This window comes from Squalius cephalus (assembly GCF_949319135.1).
Source record: "Squalius cephalus genome assembly, chromosome: 11".
Lineage (NCBI taxonomy): Eukaryota > Metazoa > Chordata > Actinopteri > Cypriniformes > Leuciscidae > Squalius > Squalius cephalus.
The window spans coordinates 33,869,830-33,892,497 of NC_137132.1; the positions used below are offsets into that span (position 1 = coordinate 33,869,830).

General features: G+C 38.0%; 1 protein-coding gene across 1 annotated transcript in view; it reads left to right on the top strand.

Moving 5' to 3' along the window:
- pik3cb (phosphatidylinositol-4,5-bisphosphate 3-kinase, catalytic subunit beta) overlaps nt 1-22,668 on the top strand; it is a 71,537-nt gene that overhangs the window by 34,631 nt on the left and 14,238 nt on the right. Inside the window, exons 3-16 of the mRNA XM_079885912.1 lie at nt 2,441-2,624; nt 4,830-5,058; nt 9,261-9,481; nt 9,574-9,756; nt 11,832-11,999; nt 14,723-14,812; nt 16,450-16,698; nt 17,809-17,905; nt 19,340-19,470; nt 20,638-20,688; nt 21,128-21,316; nt 21,687-21,808; nt 21,899-22,042; nt 22,161-22,260. Of these exons, the coding sequence (XP_079742038.1) occupies nt 2,475-2,624; nt 4,830-5,058; nt 9,261-9,481; nt 9,574-9,756; nt 11,832-11,999; nt 14,723-14,812; nt 16,450-16,698; nt 17,809-17,905; nt 19,340-19,470; nt 20,638-20,688; nt 21,128-21,316; nt 21,687-21,808; nt 21,899-22,042; nt 22,161-22,260 (2,124 nt within the window). The 5' untranslated portion in view covers nt 2,441-2,474. The remainder of the gene's footprint in view (nt 1-2,440; nt 2,625-4,829; nt 5,059-9,260; nt 9,482-9,573; nt 9,757-11,831; nt 12,000-14,722; nt 14,813-16,449; nt 16,699-17,808; nt 17,906-19,339; nt 19,471-20,637; nt 20,689-21,127; nt 21,317-21,686; nt 21,809-21,898; nt 22,043-22,160; nt 22,261-22,668) is intronic.

The window sequence follows — 22,668 nt, forward strand, 5'->3', positions numbered from 1 at the left end:
TTTAGTCCTTCTGTTCTCCTGCTTGATCACTGGCTCTATAAGAGTGCTGGAAAGCTTTGTGTGAACTTGATCACAGTCCAACAAAGCACTAGTTCATAAAGTGCTCTTAAAGGAAAAACTTACGTGAAGGGTTAACCTCAGAGCACAGTAGCTCTTAAGAAAGGGTGGTGTCAGCCGGGAGACGTCAGAGGTCTGAGAACGTCAGTGATATTGAGCTGCGGTTGGGCTTCCTGAAGCATAGAGTTATTAGAAGCTCTTGATGTGAGCTGTAATGGATGTGGTGAACTGTGGCCCCTCTAAAAGCAGACAAAGTGCACTTACACTGCATTGACACAGCAATTAACTCTTGTTGCTTTTGGGTTTGCGTATATCTAAATAAACAATAGTGTGCTTGTATGTGAAAATCTGTGTTCACAGTTTGAAATACCACATCCTCTGTCCCCTAATGTGGGTATGTCTTTGTATAGCTGGCCATTTCTCACCAGTCTGTGTGGAAGCTAGCCGTGAACCACATCCCCCTCCTCCGACCCCGTTGTCTCGTCGATTGACATTGTGTGACTGAGTTTCCGCACCTGTCTGGTGTCTGTTTGATGAAGTCCTGCTTATGAGGTTTTGAGTTTGTTTGTAAGGTGAGAACGGAGATGAGCAGCATCATGTGGTTCACTGACTCATTGTTGTGCTCTTCAGGGAAAATGCTGGCTGGAAATAGCAAGTGTTTGTTTTAGACACACAAGGGGGCTATTTTTGAATTGAGGCTATAGAACAATGTAGTTTTGTTTTTGTTTTTCATTTTCAAGATATAGTTAACATTCTGTCTTAATTTACTGGAATTTTTAAACCCATAAGACTTTATGGGAACACAAATGAATCTAATATTCTCCCATTGCTTTTGAAAGCTTCAAAAAGAATATAAAGACTAGGGGCCCTATCTTGCACCCAGCGCAATTGACTTTGTACACCGACGCATGTATCATTCCTATTTTGCACCCACGCACAGCGGACTTTTCCCTCCACAGACGCACGTCGGTAAATTAGGGAATGAACTTGCGCTCCCGGGGGTGGTTCAGCGAAAAGAGGAGGCGTGTTCCGGCGCAAACGTTCCCTGGTGCTATTTTGCAGTTTCAGAAAACAATTCCGCCACTGACCAGGAAAAACCTAGTCTAAAGTCAGTGGCGCATTATCATTGGAGCGTTCAGATGCTATTTTAAGGGCGCATGCTTGGCCATAATGTAGCGTGTGCACAACGCGCATACACTTTGCTTCTCTCATCTGCACAAATGCAGCAGTTCCCATTTTTGCAAACCATACATAATTACAAGGAAAAATATTCCACACGAGGGAAATCATTGTGGTGTCCATGAAGATGTGAAAAAATAGGCATAAATCTAGCTTACACATTTACCAAAATTATTATACGCCTGTTTAACCGAAGCTAATTTGGGTGGGTTTCTCCATCCCCATACAATGTCACTTCTCTGTGTTTTACGGCCCTGACGAGAATGTCGGTCTCCTCGGCTGTGAACCGCTCCTGGTGTGCGCCTGGCAAATCCGCGTTATAATAGCAATCCGCCATGGAACAAGCGCGCCTGCTCTTAAAGGGAATGTGAGATGATGCTCTGATTGGTTTATTTCACGTTACACCTAAACCACACCTATGAATAATGAAGCTACTTCAGACCAACTCATTTTAGAACAGCGCCCGAGATCCGCCCACAAAGTTACTTGCGTTTCAGATTGTTAAAATAGGGCCCTAGTGGTGTAACAATATACAAAAATTACGCAATACAAAAATGCAACAGTATGTATCGTGGATAGTGACAATATGTATTGTGTATAGTTCACCCAAAATAAAAATTACTGTGCGTGTAAAAAAATCAAGTTTTCAGAGTTTTAGTGTCAGCACTACATTAAACTGCTATATATAATGTTGAATATAATGTATAATAATGCAATGGGGTAATGTTTTTGGGTCCTGATAATGCCAGATGTCTTATGTTACCAGTAAAAGGTGGCCTACATTGTTTTAAATATATCTAGTCAGTATTTTCAGCTTCAGAATCATGAATATTTTTATTCTGGTGTCTCTATTGTCCTGTGCGTTGGGTTTCCAGCACCAAGTCCAAGCCTATTAATTTACAAACTAAACGCTATTGGCTATTTGAAAAGGGGGAGGAGCCATTCAATATGTCCCGCCTTAGCTTCCTGTTTCAATGGAAATTACTTAATGGGCTAGTGCGGTGCCAAAATCAGAATCCCGTCGGATTATGAACCCCCTGCTTCTCCCTACCACACAGGAAAATGAGACACGACAGTGCACACATTTCTTTACGCACTTAAGTTTACCTTATTTCAATGGAAAAAGCCTTTTACTTTCATCTGTTTACTTTACCTTTGTGTTTTATTTTACAGCTAACCTTTGTTTGTCTTGATTTTTGTTGAGGTTCCCATGGTTTGGCTCCAGCGCGCTCTCTGCCATGCCTCCCGCCAAGACAGATCAGCTGGACTTGTGGGCGGAGTCAGGGCTGGATGGAGACGACCAGGTGATGGTGGATTTCCTGTTGCCCACTGGAATCTACATCCAGATGGAGGTTCCTCGGGAGAGCACCATCCAACACATCAAACTGGTGCGTATGTTTCTTTACAAGCAGATTCTCCCTTTCAGAGTCTGGACGAACACTTCAGGTGTGAAAACTGGGCTTCAAATAACTATTAAAGATATTTTAGCAAACGCAAAGCAGCCCCTGGCAACCACCCAAAACAATCAAGCATTCTGGTGGAGTTTTCCATGTCTTCTGAAAATGTAATTTTTACCTTTTAGATTCTAGTTTAACCATTACCAGGAAAGAATGCAAGGGCACTTCAGATAGTTTATAGCTGAGCACTTCAGCTTCAGTCCTGAGAGGCCAGTGTCCTGCTTAGTTCAGACAAAGTTCCTCTTAAGCCCTATTCGGACGGTAATTGTTTCTCTTGCGGTCGTAAGGTATTTTCGACATTTAAAGGGGTTAGTCTGTGATTTTATTGCCGTCCAAATCCAGAATGTCAGTGTTTTTCTCCCACCACCCACGTAAAAATCCCTGGCCGAAGTACCTACTGTTTTTTGACCAACACCAAGGTCGTATGGTGATTTAATTGCCGTCCGAATCCACATCTCTGAGTTTACAAGAAGAGATCACTTCGAAATTGGTTGTTTAAATCCTTTTGATCACTGCAGAGCACCGTATGTGTGATAACTGTTGCGCTTCAGTGTAATTTGCATGCATTTTAAAGATGTACACTTTTATTTCACCTCCGCTCCACCTCAGCAAACAAAAAGGAGAAAGAGAAAAAATACAAGTAAACATTTGAAATAGGCCATTATTGTGGCAGCAATATATGATACAATTTTAAAATATGTAGGCTATTATACACAACATTAAAAATACAAACCGAGCAGCTTTATTTTTTATCTCATGTAAATAAAAGGCTGCATTAACTTGTTTCCGCTAATTTCCATATTTTTTAAATAACATCCTTCTGAGATAAAATGCAAGACATGAAAACCGCGTACGTGCGTCCAGCTTCCTATTTAAAAAAATTAGATTGAATGTCGGAAAATGTCCGAATACAGTGTTGGATAAACAGCAGGCGAAAAGTCCCCGGATGACCTACTACTTACTGGTGAGATTCTGAAGTGCGCATTCGATGGACACTTTACCATCCCATGAGGCCATGGGAGAGGATTTATGAATGACAGTGAAGCGACACAATTGACGATGTAGGTCACATGACAGTAACAACATGGCAGATGTAGTACGTGCGAATATCATTTGTACTACACTAGGGTTGGGAATCGAAACAATTTTGGAATCGAAAACTTGAGGTCAAGAATCAGATACATGTTATAAAATTAAAATTTCAATTCCTCTTATAGATTCCTTTGTGAGCATTTCAATATAACTTTAAACCATTTAAGCGCGAGACTACTTGCGTGCTGTTTTCAGTGCAACTCTTAAAGTGACAGTAGCCTAATATTCCCGCTGCCAAATCTATATTTAACACTAATCAAACAACAAAAGACAGAGAAAATTCACTCGTTCTTGACTGAATAACGTCTGTAAAGTAATTTGTAATGTGTATTTTATTTATAAAGTGCAGTGTTATTTACATTTGATTACAGTTTCTATACCTGAAAATCTTAAAAAACTTTATTTCAATCGTATATTTGTTCAGTTTTTTTCTTTTGTTGTGATTGCTAATTTTTTATTTGTTCTTTTTTAATTACTGAGTGTTTACTTGTCTTTAATAAAGCTTGGCATTTATATTAATTAGGCTATGTGTTTTTCTATGGTATTTTTAAACCACAGGCATGCATTCCTTGAATAAGTGTTCTTTAGCCTGTTGACTTTTGCTCATTATATTCAGCTACAATTAAATGTTTTGCAATAAGACTAAATGTGAGCAACCTTTTTGGAATCGAAATTAGGAATCGATAAGAATCGGAATCGATAAGCAGAATCGAAATCTTATTCAAACAATAACCAACCCTATACTACACACATTCATGCTATATAGAATGTACTTTTTTAACAGTTGCGGAGTAAATTCAAATGTAGTACCTACTCAGACAGTATGTGATTTCGGATGCAGCGATGGTGTTCAGAATTACTTGCAAATCAGAGACGGGTGTGTTTAATTAGAGTTGGAACTAAAGTCTGCAAGACACCGGCCGTCCAGCACTAAAGTTGAAGAGCCCTGGTTTATATAGTATAGCTAGTATTGAGAATTTATATTTAACATGCAGTTTTGATTGTATCATTTACTGTCATCATCCTGTTTTTGTGTTTGTGTAGCTGTTATGGAAGGAGGCGCAGACATACCCTCTCTTCTCATTGCTGGGGGAGATGGAGGGTCACATGTTCGAGTGTGTGAACCAGGCAGCAGTTCACGAGGAGCTGGAGGACGAGAGCAGGCGACTATGCGACGTGCGACCGTTCCTGCCTGTCCTCAAACTGATCACACGCAACTGTGGACGTGCAGAACGCCTACTCGACTCTAAGATCGGAGTCCTCATTGGCAAAGGTGACACATATGCACTTAATCACATGTGTAATGAGAGCTATACTTTTAGCTGATAAACTATCACTAAATCTTGCTCAAAGGCATGCAACAGTTGTTTTTTAGGGAAAAAATTGTTTGCAGACCAAAAATAGACCAAGCAACTAGCAAAAAATTACTTCATATTCACTTTTTTACTGAACTGATATTTAAAAAAATCACACTCACAACTGAGCTGTTCAAAATATCAGGACTGTGTGATGACCTATGGCACAACAACTTGAAACAACAACACTCTTGCTTTTGTCTTACAGATTTTTAAAAAAAAATGTGTTAATACCTCTAATTTTTATTTTATATTTAGTTTTTTTTATGTACAACATGTAATATATATATATATATATCAGTGTGCTTTGTTTTAAAAAATATTGGCAATAAAAATTAAAACACTAGAGTTGGGCATTGTTTGAATTGCACTAGTAGTATAATCAGTATTTAAAGGGAGACAAATAAGAGCTCTTTGTACCATTAAAACATCCTAAAGGTTTCATAGCTTAAAAAGTCCTTGTCATTATAAACAAAGCATTTATTTAATCAAGCTCCAAAAACAGCTCGTTTTGATATTTAAATCTGTGATGTCACACTGGCAAATAAATTTGCATACGACTGCCTCCATAGTTAAGGTGCGCTCCATTCGATCGTAAGTGGACTGCGAAGTGGACTTCACAGGGTGTTTCACCATCTTAAGTGAGATTCCAATCCGAAGGGAACGAGCATGTTCAGTTCGAAGGGCACTGCAAACGGCGTAGGAAATAAGGGAACATCGATACATCACTTCACAGGAAGTGGAGAGCGAAAATCAACCGTTGTGCACCGCATCACCAGTCTGAACCAACCATAGAGCAGAGCCGTTGGAAGAGAGTTTAAATTTAAATTTCTAACGGCTCTGAGTTTACGTATGCATTTGAGTATTCATAAATATTGTTATTATTATACAAACGAGAGTAGGCTATTTATGAATGGTTGGGATGATGAATGTTACATTTCCATAGTCTATTGTATGAATATCTACACAAATTAAAAATGTTGAGAAGCAACTGAGGCGCAGTCATTTGTTATTTTTTATTTTACTTTATTTACCTTGGAAAGAAAACACGTGGGAAAGAAATGCACGAGATGAGACCTCTACAATTATTAAGATTATATTAAGAGCTCATTTATATATAGATAACCAAATAAAAAATTATTTTCATATTGAATGTCCGTTACAGTACAGCTTATGTTTAGTTATAAACAGGGCCTGAAGTTAACTTTTTTGACCACCAGCCACTGTGGCAGGTGGATTTAAAAATCCACCCGCCACAGTGACTTTTTACCAGCCAGTTTTGTACTGCTATCTGTATTCTAAGAGTTATTACTTGTATGGATCTCGTTAATAACTTGACAGCATATTCTTACAAGTTAAAGAACAAATGTTTCCAAAATGCAATTCCTCTTTTTTTCACCTTTTATGAGGCCAAAAGTTTAATTCGTTTAAATGTCAAAGAACAACAGTCGCAAAAAAAAAAAAAAACCTTCGCAAAGACCCGTCCCCTTTAGTTTCTGTTGCTATGTCCGACAAGCTACACCGCGATCACGCCAAACCATGATCTCACGCAATGAAAAACACATCGCGCAGCAGAGACACTGACAACACGCTGACAGACAAGACAGTCCACAGGTTACTTTTGATATTAAACAAAGTCTCAACGTTAAAATTTGGTCATTTTTAAAGAAATTTAGACAATACCGTTTTGTGGCTCTGTAATGTGTCTGACAGATCGCTGTGGTGCCTCAGTTAAAGCTGCTCGTGAACCGATCATCTCTTCCTTCTAGTTAATTTATAGCATCAAATAAACATGAATGAACATAAGAAGGAATGAAGTTTTAAATGCGGAAAGATGTCAGTAGGCTTACTCAGTACACTCCGTTTTTTCAAGTTCAAATCCTCCAACGTTGAACTCTCCTGACTGCTTTGTCGGACAAAAAAAAAATTCCGCGGATTATGATTGGCCAGATCGCCTGTCAATCAAACTCCCCGCGAAGGGTCGATTCTCATTGGCTGCCTGCCAATGTGGCAGGTAGATTGACAGTGTTACCCGCCAATTGCAGAATTCACCCGCATTTGGCGTGTGGTCGGGTGTTAATTTCAGGCCCTGGTTATAAAGTAGTCTAATAAACTAATACAATGTTTTGATTTTTATTTATTAGATAGGCTACGTGTTTTGTATATATAGGCCTATTATATGATTTTAAATTTGAAAGTAAAGTAAATTACAATATTTATTTAAGTTATATCATAATCTGCGCGGCCCCGTTGTTGCCTTTCTTTGATGACGTTTCAGGAGTTGCTGATTATTGTCAGCGAAGTCCACTTCAACTGATGTACCGTGTTTAGGGAGTAGGGGGCAGTGAACACTGCGTAGGGACCCTGTCGAATGGAACGTACCTTTAGATACAGACGGATACTCATACATCATCGCACCATAGGCCCCGCCCACTGGCGTTCAGTCGCTTAACGGCTGACATTTGGCCTACACTGGATGTGAGCGTTACATCTAAAGCAAACAGAAGCCATTATAATCAGTGACGCTGTTTACACTACAGTTTACAGATGTGTGTTCAGTTTCTGATGTATCCACACACTCGAGTCTCGTCGACAACAGGACAAATGAAGAGTGAAAGAACGTTCGCTTCGATTCCAGTTTAAACTATTCGTTTGCGTCTCTGTACAGACTTCAGAAGGATCCTAGCATTGGAAACAAGTGGATGGTTTAGTTTAATGGTGTCCTGGATAACGTCTTGCAATAGCGGTGTTACTGTTTCCTATGCAGTGATGTTAGCCAATCATAACAGTCGAGTTTACTGACAAGCCTTAAAGGAGCCTCCCCTTAAAAACAGATCGTTTCAGACAGAGAGAAGGTTGAAAATAAGTTTTTCCGCATTAATATTTGGGGTTTTTTTTGCCCAAAATACTTTATTAATCTGAAGGAACACATTAAAAAAATACAAAATCCATGTCATGACCCCTTTAATGATTAATGATGAATAATCAATGATTGAGTGTATCATAGACTTGAAGTGAACTGAAATAACCTACTTATGCTTTTCTCAATGATCACATTTTCTGTTTCACACATGTATGAAGTTTGTAATGTGTATCTGTTAATCTTTGGCACACACTTTTGGTGGCAGCAATTGTGCTTGAGATGCTGAGTGTCTGAATGTACATATTATTCATAATAAGACTATGATGAGATGCCAGGCACAGCCCACGAGGCTTACGCACTCACACACACTAATTCCCTTACTCATTCACTGGCTCTGAAACAAACACACACACACACAATATGGGCAATCTCTCTTAGTGGAGAGGATCAAATGAATTTTTAATGCTCTTTAAATGTCATCATGTGTGTTATCTGGAAGCCATTTGAAACCTTTCCCTCAGAGCTCTGTCTCGCGACAAAACACACTGATGTCATTCAACAGGAACAGACACTCATTAAAGGAGTAGTTCAGTCAGAAATTTAAATTGTCATTATTTCAACGTTATTTAAATGAAAATTTAATTTTGCAGATTTTTTTTTTAGTGAAACAAAAAAGGATAAATCTTGTATTTTTTTCAATGAAATTACATATTAGTCCACACACCTAGGCCTGGTTTCAGACAGGGCTTAGATTAAGCCAGGATTAGGCCATAGTTCAATTAGGCTTTTATAAACACGCCTTATCTTGAGACAAAACAATGGCACTGACATATTTTAAGATATATCCGTGCAAGTTACTTTCAGCTCAAACATGCACTTTAGTCTGAGACTAACTTAAGCCTTGTCTGTGAAACTGGGCACTAGTGTTCTATACACACAAACCATTGCATAGCTTCACAACTCACAACACACACTGTTTACTGATTCTTTGACTTATCACACATTGTTTTTACTCTTTTATAAAACTTAAAAAAGGCTTGATTTTGGACCAGTGTTAAAGTGTGCATGTTTTTGAAGCAGAAATTCACAGCATCATATATGCATAAATGTTAAAACAACATTGTATCTGTGACGGAGTGATTCACATGATTTTAATTCAGATTCTATGTTATTCATTGCATAAACACATTGTCTGCCGTGGATGTTGTTGAAATTGTGAGAGTGTAAAGTCACTGAACGTTATGCCACATGGCACAGGTCTTCACGAGTTGGACGCCCTGCAAGACCAGGAAGTGAAGGACTTTCGCTCCAAAATGAAGCGAATCAGCGAAGAGAAAATGCACCAAATGCAGATGATGTCGTGGGTGGAGTGGCTTCGGAGCTGTTACTCCCCTCAGCTGGAGATAGGGTTATTGGAGAATTTGATTGACAAGCATGAGGGCGTAATCAAAATTACCATGCACTACGACCAGTCACAGGTGTGTGGTGTTATTTTAGTATATGGTATGTTGCATATCTCTACCATGAAATGAATGATCAGTCTTATCCTCGTATTTCTTTCTCTCTGTAGGACACAGCTAGCCTGAAAGTGTCATTGCATTGTTCAGTATCTGAACTAATGGACCAGGCTCTCAAGAAATGGCAGACCACTCATGGCCCAGAGGAAGACATTGGTTCCCGGAGTGATTATGTGTTGCGTGTCAGTGGCAAACTGGAGTTCCTGTTTGAAGATTACCCTCTTAATCAGTACAAAGTAAGATTCAATGGCAGAAATGGCTTTGGGGGGTCAAACTGTAAATCTCATGTATTTTGCTCCTCTTCATTCATTTGATGATTTTGATAATTCAGTTGCTAATTCATCATCATGCAGTTTCAAACCTCTATGATTTGTATGACCCCCAACAGCCAACACACACACACACACACAGACACATATATATCGTGTGTACTAGTTTGACCTACATTGAGGACCAAATTATAGTGTGGTGTGTATTCAGGTTTCAGGCCATGCCCCTTACATTATGAGGACATGCCATCATAATTCAAATCGCTAAATAAACGTACTAAACAATTATTTTTTGTTAAATGTAAAAATTAAGTTTAGGGGTAGGGTACACACACGTGTTTGACCCACTGATCTATCAAAATTACGTTTAGTGTTTTGACTTCGTAATATTTAATCCAAAGATTAACATGCCTTAACAAAATTAATGGGGTCAATAGAGTGGTGCAGGTATGACGTAAATTTGTAGACCAAAATGCAGAAAGGAGTTAGCATTTTAGCATGGGACTCAATGGGTTTTTTGATTGGGGTTTTGGTTAAATGGCTGAAATAATGTCTCAGGTGAACACAAGCTCAAGACACTTTCACGTTTTATTCTACGAGTGATTTTTTTTAAAGCTGTTACGTGTCTTGAAAAAGGCGGTTGCTAACAAGTGGCTGAATGGGACTAAAGAGGCTGTCGGGAAGCCTCTCAGGTAAACTTAGTCCGCTTACAAACTATTCTAACTCAAACGTTCTGGGGAAAAGTTTTTAGATAAAAACTGAAAGAGTTGTTGGAAGCTTAGCGATTGTGATGTTGAAGTCGTGGGACAGTGGTGTAGTTCGTTTATAGCCTACCTTTAGCTTTTTACTTCTGGCGACTGCATTTAGGCTTCAAACTTCATAAAAGTTGTGTTCATCTGTGATTAATTATCTTGATGGACAAAACAAGCAAATCTCATAAACGTCTGTTGATCACAGAGCTTGTTTTAAGCGATAATCCAAAAGCCTATGGGAAAAACTTATTGGGTTTTTGTCAAGGTGTGAAGCGAACCGCCGGCTGGCTTACAAAGTGACGTAAAACCTGCAACTCTCTATAGCCCAAGTGACAAGTGTGCTATTCTCCAAGCCTTCTGGAGCTATAAATAAAAAAATAATTAAATAATTGGCTAATCACTGAATATATTGCTAAAAAATATTTGTGTGAACTTTATTAGTTTAAATAAAGTGGAGCTTTTAAAACATTGTCAGTAATCACAAGTAATGATTATTATAAAAGTATTACTTGGGTTCTTGGATTGGGTTCTCCATCAAATTCACCATGCATCAAATGAACCCAGTGAGTTTCAGTGTAGATTACTATGGAAAAACAATTAAAAAGAACACCGCTAGTGAAATGTGTCTAACTGGTAGGTCATATTTAGACATCAAACAAAAGAGTGTGTGCTTTACTTTACATTTTGTGTGCATAATAGTTCAGTTCCATCATGAGCGATCGGTCACAGCAGTCCATTAAAGATCATAAGTGCCATGGTGTTCCAGGAAATACATAAAAACTCAAACCATGCAGACACAGTTATCAGAAATCATTTTACAACTTACATAAAAAGTAGCAGTATTATTTCGGTCAAGTCACATTTATTTATAAAGCGCTTTTTATAGTACAGATTGTTTCAAAGCAGGTTTACAGTGATAACAGGAAAATAATGCAACATAAGTGTCACAGTCCAGCTTTAGTAAGTTCAGTGATGGTTCATTTTTGTTGTAAAAAAGTTATTCATTTAGTTCATTTATATATAAATATATATATAAATAGCTGCTCTGGAGAAAACCGCAATGTCATCGTCCAGCTCAGTTCAGTTCTCATATAATGGTGCCAATGCAGACAGATCAATAATATTGTTGAAAATTAACATGGTAGTATCATGGAATTCTTTCAGGTACTTGATACCTCAGTATGATAGAAGTATGATCTATATTTTCTGTATGAAAACACTAATCTAAATGTTTGTTTGTGTGTGTGTGTGTGTGTGTGTGTGTGTGTGTGTGTGTGTGTGTGTGTGTAGTACATTAGGGCTTGTTTGTTGGCAAATGAGAACCCTCATCTGACAATGGTTCACTGTAGCGTTGTGAAGGCCATGTTTGAGAAGGAGATCAGCACCATTGGATCAGTGCTTGCTCGGAAGTGTTCGAACCCTCCTCTACCACTGCCACCGAAGAAGAGACAGCCGACGGTAAGGACACTGAGTGTCTGTGTGTCCTGCACTTCTGTAATCAAAGGTCGTCTTCATTTGTGCCGCTAGCACCAAACAGCACCGCAAAAATATTTTTATTTTTTAACGGGTTTCCCAAACACTCCTATTGCATCTCCACCTCGCATCTCATCTGCCATTGTTCAAACAAGCAGGCGGTCCCACCCCAAACTCACGCCAATCATTGAGCTGAAGTTGACAAGTTGGACTGCTCAAACAAACAGAGCATTGTTTCGAAAGTGCCATAGGGTCACAGTGTTTACACTCTTTGCTAAATCTAACTACGAATGAGATGCTTGTAGTTCTTTTTGCACATTTAACTGGAATAAGAGAAAGTAAAGGCAATTAGCTGAATCATTTGAATGCATTTATCTTGGCAGGTGTCATGTAAATGCATGTGCATACAGACAGAGTAGGAAACATCAAACTTGGTGTTTTTTTTGTTGTACCTCTTCTTGCTGTGCAGCTTCTTTACAGAATTGTGATACTTGTTCATTGGCTGGTGTGTTTTAGCTGCCGTGTGGATGAGTAGTGTTTTGTGTCTGACAGATATATCATATAAATCGCGGTCATGTGTAGCGTCCAGTGTACATTATAATTTGTTTCCTTCACACACAGTTTTAGGCCAGTGAGTTTCAAAAATGTGTTACAGGAAGTGAGTCAGGCATGTGTGTGTTAGCACTGATCATGTGAGTTATTTTGCAGAGTGCTGACCATGTCAAAACTGCTGCTGTTAAACCAAAACCCATAAGGGGAATGTACATGTGCATTTGTGTGAGCGTGTATGTTCGCTTGAATTTGTGTCTTTGAGGTCACAGTGTCAAATGTATAGCAAATTGGGTCCCACCTTATATTCAGTCTTTAACTACTATGTAGTTTTGTAGTCAAAACCACCTAAACCAAGGATCAAGACAAGACAAACCAAATTCAGGGTGAGACCGAGTCAAGACTAGCAGACTAAGACTAGTTAGACCAGACTAACACTCCTCAAATTCATCTGAAAGATCCACATTTACTGCCTGAGAAATGTCTTATGTATTTAATAAATAATAATAAGACACTATAAAGCTGTTATTAATCAAATGAAATTCAAAACAGCAAATTCCATCTTTGCACTGCAGATGTAGCACAGGATTTGCATCTAAATCAGTACAATTACAACTGCATAAATAATGTTGAGATTAATGTTTAAAAAATACCATTTTTAATATAAAAATATGATGGAAAGATAAAATGGTACTTTTAAATATGAAACCAAAACCAGTAGGTTCCAGCGGATCATTTAATGAATGAGTCACAGAATCATTTATTAAACCGATTCGTTCAAAGCTGCTGATTCATTCAGCAACGAAACACCGCAGTGTGTTGCTCGGAAACGCACAGCAATAGGATTTGTTTGAAACAATTTTTGTTGTCGAAATAAAGAAAAAAACTTGTTCAAAATTGTGTCTAAAATGTGAGTCACTTAAAGGTAGGGTAGGCAATTCCGGAGAGGCTAGCAATAGAGATAGATAGATAGATAGATAGATAGATAGATAGATAGATAGATAGATAGATAGATAGATAGATAGATAGATAGATAGATAGATAGATAGATAGATACTGTAGATAGATACTATAGATAGATTAGATAGATAGATAGATAGATAGATAGATAGATAGATAGATAGATAGATAGATAGATAGATAGATAGATAATATATTTAGACTACTAAAGTATTTATAAAAAATTGCCTACCTACCTTTAATATTAACTACTTGTTTATTGAACGTTTGTATGAAATCAATATAATTTTTGAAAAAAATCTAATTAGAAATAAGTATTTGATTGCATTTGAAGCTGAAAGTTTTACATCAAGTCACAGTAATGATGTGAACAAATAAATCGGACAATGCACTGGAAATTTACTGATATCCCGACGTTGATCTTGAGTGGTCTTGTGCTCTTAGTCTGAAACTAAACTGAGACCTTCAAAAAAGGGACTCAACACTACAACACTACTACTATGTACTAACCTACCCTTAAAATGACCTTACTTTAAATTCCCTTATACTTAACCCACTCCTAAACCAACCTATACTACCAAACCTGTATCTTGCATTTCTTGTATCCCTCTTCAATAGCAGTAAGTGTGTTTTGTGATACAACATGTATTAACAGCATTGCAATACAACAATTCAGTATTTAACACAATAAATACATAGTACCTAACAATTTTGTGGATGCACAGTAGTTAAAGACAGCTAATATAAAGTGTGACTGCAAATTGTATAGTGATTTAAACTTAAGCCACACTTAATGTCTAAATGTCATCGCATTAGACAAAATAAATATCAAACCAAGAACCATATGCAAAGAAATGGTGCAAGAGTGAACTTTTTAAAAATGCAGCCATTTTAGGGGATGCCAGGTCATCAAGTTCATACAAGTGTCCCAGGAGAGAAACCACATATATAATTCATCACATTAACTGTGGTTGCGTTCCATTGGCGTTTGACTACCAAAACATGTCCGACATTTTGATGTTAAAACCTATTTGAGACTATTACTTGTGTAAAATGTTTTGTCTGAAAAACTTGAAAATAATTCTACCTGGTTTCATATTTTGTTACAATTATAATACAGTATGTATATGTAACCATAATTTTCATAATTTATTGTCATAATTTACTTACATGCTCCTTTTATCTTTCTCTCTCCGCAGCAGTTACATACGTGTGTTTGGAAGGTCCATTCTTTGTTCAGAATTAATCTTGTGAAAGGTAACAAGGTGAACGCTGACGATGCTGCTAAGGTAAATACTGTCAACACCTCTGAATTTAGCATGATCTCACGAACACTAACCTTTATCTGCCTCCTGCTGGCCCACAATCAGTATTACATTACAATTAAAACATGTTTATTTGAAGGTGCAGTTTGTTCCATTCCAAAGTAATGACTATTTCCAAATTCCTAACATACAAAAGCAGACCTTTAGGGACAGTAAAGTGTGAAAGTTCTAGCATGCAGCCTTTTACCTCAATCAGCAACACACATCCAGATGTCAGCAAGAAGAGTAGTCCCACTTCTAAACGTATTCAAATAAACAAGAACACACATTGTTTTACTGAAGAATTGTGAGTGAGTGTTTCACCAAAAATACATTATACTTAAAATATACATAATTACTGCTTTTAAACCTTGCCTGCTTGGCATTCCATTGCAATTAAGTTAATACCTAGCATATTTCTTCATCATATGTTGATCTAAAATTACCCCTTACTTTTTAACAAACCTTTATACCAACGCCAAATACCTTTTCAGTCTGACAATTACACAAAGCAATCAAAGCACTAACAATAATGTCAGTCAAGTCAAGTCACCTTTATTTATATAGCACTTTATATAATACAGATTGTTTCAAAGCAGCTTTACGGTGATAACAGGAAAATTATGATTCAGTGATGCAAATGGATTCAATTCTGCGGTAAAGCAGCTCTAAACAGACAATAGTACACATTTATTATTCAGCTGAAGTCAGTTCAGTGTAATAACTTCAATAACTGTGCAAAGATTATAAATATGAAGTGAGTTCAATTGATCTATAAAGCAGTTCTGCAGAAAACAGTAGCCGCGTTTCCATTACCCTTCAAATTGTGCAAATTGAAAGAAATTGCGAATTGAAAATACGGCCAATGGAAACGCGTCAATTTCACAAAGTCGCATTTATCTCATGAGGTGGTTTTTCAGGCAATTCGAAAAAGAAATATTTTGCAAAACTGCAATGGAAACAGTTCCTCTGACGTAGGTCATCTGACGTACAGTAGATGACGCGGTGTGTTTGGACAGAATACGAGACAGAGTTCTCTCAAAGAATTACAGGAATAATGGATTCTAAACCTCAAATAAATGGCACAATCAAGACCTCGAAGCAGATATGAGGGAGAAACACCCAGAAACACCTCATATGTGCCGCTCACAAGTATAATAAGGGTCGTTCCTTACCATTAATGCTTGGAAAACACACATACATCTCCTTCGATTAATAATAATGGCTAGTGCAGTGGCTGGGAAACCTACCAACGTCCGTTGACATGGTTTTTGGAATGATTTTACTTATCGCGAGAGGAAAAAATGAAGTTTTAGTCGCATAACATTGGTTAATGGAAACACCGTCATTTCGAAATAGTTTTTTGTCGACATTTAGAAAAAAATCGCAAAAGTTTTGCGCAAATCTGTAATGGAAACGCACCTAGTGATGTCATCGTCAGCTCAGTTCAGTTCTCATCCAATAGCGTCAGCGCAGTCAAATCAGTAATATTGCTGAATATTATTCAGTCAGACAAATCTGTCAGTGTCATTTACCTGGATAAGAGTAGCATTTGCACATACATTTGAATAATCTAATCCAAAAACAGTTGTATGTCATTTCTGTAACTTGTGTGCGTGTAGATCCAGGTTCGAGCGGGGCTGTTTCACGGTACGGAGATGTTGTGCAAGACCGCGGTCAGCAGTGAGAGCAGCAGTCGGTCTGATCATGTGTGGAACAAAACGCTGGAGTTCGACATCGCTGTTTGCGACCTGCCGCGGATGGCCCGCCTCTGTTTCGCCATCTACGCGGTTATGGACAAAGTGAAGAAACAGAGATCCACCAAGAACCCCCAGAGCAAATACCAGACTATCCGCAAGGCAGGGAAAGTGGTGAGATTAACACACACACCAAACTTTATTCATAGCACACATTCTTAAGCAATCGCATACCAGTCCTCGAATTTACTTTTCCAAAGGGTAATAGATGGTTGCCAAAACAATAATTGGGGATCCTACTCTCCCCAAGTCTATTTTTTATCCCCCAGCCCTCAATTCGAGCACTGTCACATACACTATAGCCCCTTTCACACATACAGTCGTTACTGGTCAATTACCGGTAACAGATCATATGTGAACAGGACCTTTTCAAATATACCGGTAAATTTGTTCCGGCAATTTACCAGTAAGCAAAGTTGTAACTAGGGCTGTGAAACGATTAATCGCGATTAATCGCATCCAAAATAAAAGTTTGTGTTCGCATAATATATGTGTGCGTACTGTGCATAATTATTTTGTATATATAAATACACACACATGCATGTATATATTTAAGAAATATTTGCTTAAATATACTGTGTATGTATATATATATATATATATGTGTGTATATATGTATATATATATGTGAGTATTTATAAATACAAAATAATTATGCACAGTCCACACACATATTACTTTAACTTTTATTTTGGATGCGATTAATCGCGATTAATCATTTCACACCCCTAGTTGTAACATTACCAGTAAATTACCGGTATATGCGCTGTGTGAACGTGGAATAATGATTGCTTGTGTTTTGCACGTAAAAGGCCAGAACGCGCTGACGTAAGAAGTGATTTGGGCCAATCAGAAGCTCTGAGCCATTTATATAATTATGACACAGTCGACACGTTTACTCAGCACTGTTTACAGATGTCTTTAAATTGGAGAGATACCGAAACTAAAGCGCCTCTCCTAGTCCGGGCGGATGAAGAGATTTGTCAACAACTTTAGAGTTCACTTCCGGTTAATGACATCATCACAGAGTTTACCGGTATTTTGTAACTGATGTTAATGGTCTGTTACCCGTAAAATCCAGAATGCTGTTGTTTGTGTGAACAGCACATTTTTTAAATTTACCGGTAAAGTCGTTCTGCCAATTTTACGGTAATTTACCGGGATTGCTGTGTGAAAGGGGCTATTAACTGATCATCTGTTTTGTTTGTTATATTTTCTGTCTAGCACTACCCAATAGCATGGGTGAACACGATGGTGTTTGACTACAGAGGGCAGCTGAAGACTGGGGACATTATCCTTCACTGCTGGTCCTCTTTCCCTGGTGAGAACACACACACACACACACACACACACACAGGCGCCAAAAATGGCCGAGCACCCACAGAAAAACATGAGATATTCACCATTCATTTTAACCAATCAAAAAATCGTTTGAGATTCAGGAACCTTTCTTTTTGTTGGATCTCATATCTGGTCCCGACAGGACATAATACACACAATTCTACTGTAAAAACTGTTTTTTGCATGATGATAAATTGCATTTTAAGTAATTAACTCCAAAATCATCAGGTATATCAGCAAGAGAGCTACTCGCGACTACACTCATGGAAAGAATTTGTGGTTTTGTTTAATTGTTAACCAGGGTTTGAAATTAACTTTTTCATTCACCGGCCAATTTGGCTACTAAGTTACTGGCCATTTAGAACTTCTACTAGCCAAAATAAAAAAAGAGAGAAAAGAACCAGATTAACTACATCACAGCTTATATATATATATACACACACACACACATTAAAGTACAAAGAACATCAAAATAATTTCGGATGTTGGAAAATATCAATGTCTTTTCTGTTAACCAAATGCTTTTTAATCTTCACTATTTCTTCAATGCAAATGAACAAGCGCGCCGTTATTTGTTATGTAGTGACTTGTATTTTCAAATAAGCCAGATATGCGCAGATTCTGCGCAATACGCTGTATTTAATATATCATGATGACCATAATGATGACTCACGAGTTGAGTATTTGCACTAAATCTGCGCAGATCGAACTTCCCCAGCAAAGTAAGTAAACATAATATGTAACACGCCAAATTGGCGAGTGATTTGACAGCGTTACCCACCATAGCTAATCTTTACCCACATTTGGCAAGATGGCGGGTGTTAATTTTAAACCCTGTTGGTAATGTATTTGCAGTCCGTGTGTTTCTCTTCGTGAGACACAAATAACTTTTGTGTAATGAATTCATCAAGCACACCATCGTACGGAGGAAATATTCTCAGCTTACTGGGGTGTGATTGTGACTGTGGTTGTGTAAACTGCTGGGTAGTGTGTCACTGGGATGTGTCATAGGGTGTGTGTGTGTGTGTGTGTGTGTGTGTGTGTGTGTGTGTGTGTGTGTGTGTGTGTGTGTGTGTGTGTGTGTGCGTGCTTGTACAACTATCTTTGTGAGGACCAGTTTGAGTTTTAGACCATTAAAGTGAGGACAAAGAGAGTAAAGTGAGGACATTCTGGCCGGTCCTCACTTTCTGAGACCCCTTTAAAGGCCTGTTTGAGGGTCAAGACTTGGTTTTAGGGATAAGGTTATAATGAGGTTTAGGTGTGTGTGTGTGTGTGTATGTGTAGAGTTAGAAAAACTCTGTGTGAGTTATCAGTTCATCTGTGAGTAGTACTTCATTTTGTGGAAGGTTGTGCACTGATGTCTTGTAAAGGAAGGAAATGTGTTCAGGAAATGCCTTTTTTGTGTGTGTTGCAGATGAGCTGGAAGAGATGTTGAACCCTATTGGGACGATTCAGACCAATCCATACACGGAGAACGCCACAGAACTGCATATAAGCTTTCCTGAATACTCAACACAACCAGTTGTATTTCCCGCTTTTGACAAGGTATCAATATCTCACATATCACACTCACACACGTGAGCACGACTAATTAAACACATACTTAATACCAAAACATGTACACTCGACTACTTGCACACATTAACTTCTGTACTTATAGACAGAAATTTTAAAACCCAATATACAGTTTTTAGTGTGGATAACTAGTTTACTAGATATTACTAGTCTAAACCCCACAGAGCGTCCACTCAACATTTACTGAATAAAAAATAGCAGAGCCATCAGAAAATTGCCTGATTGGCTTCTACACAATATTTTTGTCAAGAATTGACATTTAGACAAACTTAGACAAAGCTTGTCTGACTCACATGTAAAGTGGAGTGTATTAGTGTATTAGTTAATGAATCAGAGTTTTGTTAATACATGCTGTTCAGGAGAAAATACATACAGCAAATTTGCCTGTGAACGCTTTATATACAATTAAACATAGGTAGGTCTGAATCCAGGTAATCACTCCTAACGATTTTATATATATCATCATATCGTCCAGCCCTAAAACTATTTTTTTTGTCAGTGTTTATTTAAATTAAAAAAAATTGCAGAATATAAAATGGTAAATATTTAATTGATGAGTTGTCAATACAATATATAGGGTATGATTTTACATCTAAATTCAGCATATTGACAGCAAAATGATAACTGCAAATCCAGCTTTCTCTACCTGGAGTCCAGTTGTTTCTGTGAACTGCAGCGATCTCAAAGCTTTTTCCTGTTTTAGATGTGTTTTGTGTGTCTTTCGCGGCATTCACGCTGAAAACCAATGCTGCCGCTCAGTCTTTTTGCCACTCAGGGTGTGTAACCGCAGTCACTCCAGCCGAGGGTGACGTCACACGCATAACCTCTATATGATCGTTTATAAATGTATAACTTTATTATGTCTTAACTCTTAGTATGTTTAACACACGCGCAGTAAGGTGATTGTTTCGGGAATGTTTTCAGCCTTTTATTCTCTTTTGGTTGAAAACTGAAAAAACATTTTATAAGTTTATATAACCAAAATGTAGCCAAAAATTTTGAGTTATCAAATGTTTCAAACAAAACTCTGCTTGAACCGAAAACACAGCGCACTCGCACCATTTTTGCATACATTAGTCAGTGAATGGTCATAACATAATCAAACATTTCTCATGTTCTGATATTTTTCTTCCATAGATCCTGGAAAAAGCTGCAGAAATAGCAGGATCCAGTGAAACCATGACAATGGTAAAATTGTGACATCCATAAACATTCAACATCTAAGGTTATATAGGCCCGGTTTCACAGACAGGGCTTAGACTAAGCCAGGATTAGACCATAGATCAATTAGGACATTTAAGTAATTTTTATAAACATGCTTAGAAAAAAACATTACCGATGTGCATCTTAAAACTAAAAAGGCACTGATATATTTTTAAGATCAGTCAGTGCAAGTTTATTTCAGTGGAAACAGCTCAGACTTACATTTTAGTCTAGGACTAGTCTTAAGCCCTGTCTGTGAAACCAGGGGATAATGTTTAAATAATGTCCCAGCTTCTTGTTTTCATGTATTTGTGGATTCTAGTTTTATCAAATCCATTGATATCATGCATTAATATCATAAGCTCCACATAAATACCATTTCTATGAGATGATCTTCCTAATGAGCTGAAATCCATGTGTGTAGGGTCGTGGGGGTAAGAAGTTTTACATCGAGCTGAAGGAGATCATGGAGAGGGATCCTCTCTCTCAGCTGTGTGAGAATGAGAAAGATCTGATCTGGACGCTTCGCTACGACTGCAGAGAAAACTTCCCTCAGTCTCTCCCCAAACTGCTGCTGTCTGTCAAATGGAGCAAACATGAAGACATGGCTCAGGTATACGCTCAAACATACACATTCATTGGGGACATTTAATATTCAACAATATTATCGATCTGTCTGCATTGACACCATTATATGAGAACTGAACTGAGCTGGACGATTACTTCACGTTTACTTGAACTAAATTAATAACTTTTTTACAACAAAAATGAACCATTACTGAACCTACTTAAGCTGGACTGTGACGCTATTTTCTTCTAGAAACAAACTTTGTTGCATTCTTTTCCTGTTATCACTGTAAATCTGCTTTGGAACAGCCTGTATTGTAAAAAGCGCTTTATAAATAAAGGTGACTTGACTTGACTTGACATTGCCCTGTAGATGTGTTCAAACTCAAACAGTGTTTTTCTCTCTTGCACTGCAGCTACAGGCTTTGCTGCAGATTTGGCCCAAGCTAAGCCCTCGAGATGCTCTCGAACTCCTGGACTTCAACTACCCCGACCAGTATGTCAGAGAATTTGCAGTCATCTGCCTTCGAGATATGAGGTGAGCAGCCCACGCTGTCCTGGGAGCATGTCAAGGAAACCATATGAGAAATGCGAAAACCCTGAATGTTTGTTCATGTGTGTGTGTTAGTGATGACGAGCTGTTGCAGTATTTGCTGCAGCTTGTGCAGGTGTTGCGCTATGAGCCGTACTACGACTGCGCCCTCAGCCGGTTCCTCCTGGAGCGCGCTCAGACCAGCCGAAAAATAGGCCATTTCCTATTCTGGCATCTCAGGCAAGTGTGTACATGTGAAGAAGCCTGAATATGTCAGTAATTCAGTTCATCTGGTATTTCAGTATGCTTACGCAGAACTCAAGGTTATGATTGTGTGTGTGTGTGTTGTACGTTACAGGTCTGAAATGTACATGCCAGCGGTATCGGTTCATTTCGCTCTGATTTTGGAAGCGTACTGCCGAGGCTGTATCCCACACATAGAAGTTCTCAAAAAACAGGTGCAACGCTTTCATTCCAGCCTATTCAAGTATTGTCTGTTTCGGTCAGAGATAGCATTTGGTCTGTTTAATATAAAATCAGATGGCAAAAATGTAGGAAAAAATACAATTGTAGACTTAGGGAGAATTTCTGTTTCATTGATCAAACCGTTGTAGTTCTTATTTCTTTCCTTGGTTATACTTTTTTTCTGTTATTAGCACCCCTTGGAGTAGAATTTGATTCATTGAGATTGTGATTTTTTTTATGTGTTCAAATGTACCAGTTTTTGTTACGATTGAACATTGTGTCTATAAGTGCTGTGAAAATGTATACAAAGTTGGGTAACACTTTACAATAAACATTAGTTAACTACATTAATTAGCATGAACTCATAATGAACTTGTAAGTAAATGTCCACTGAAGGCAAG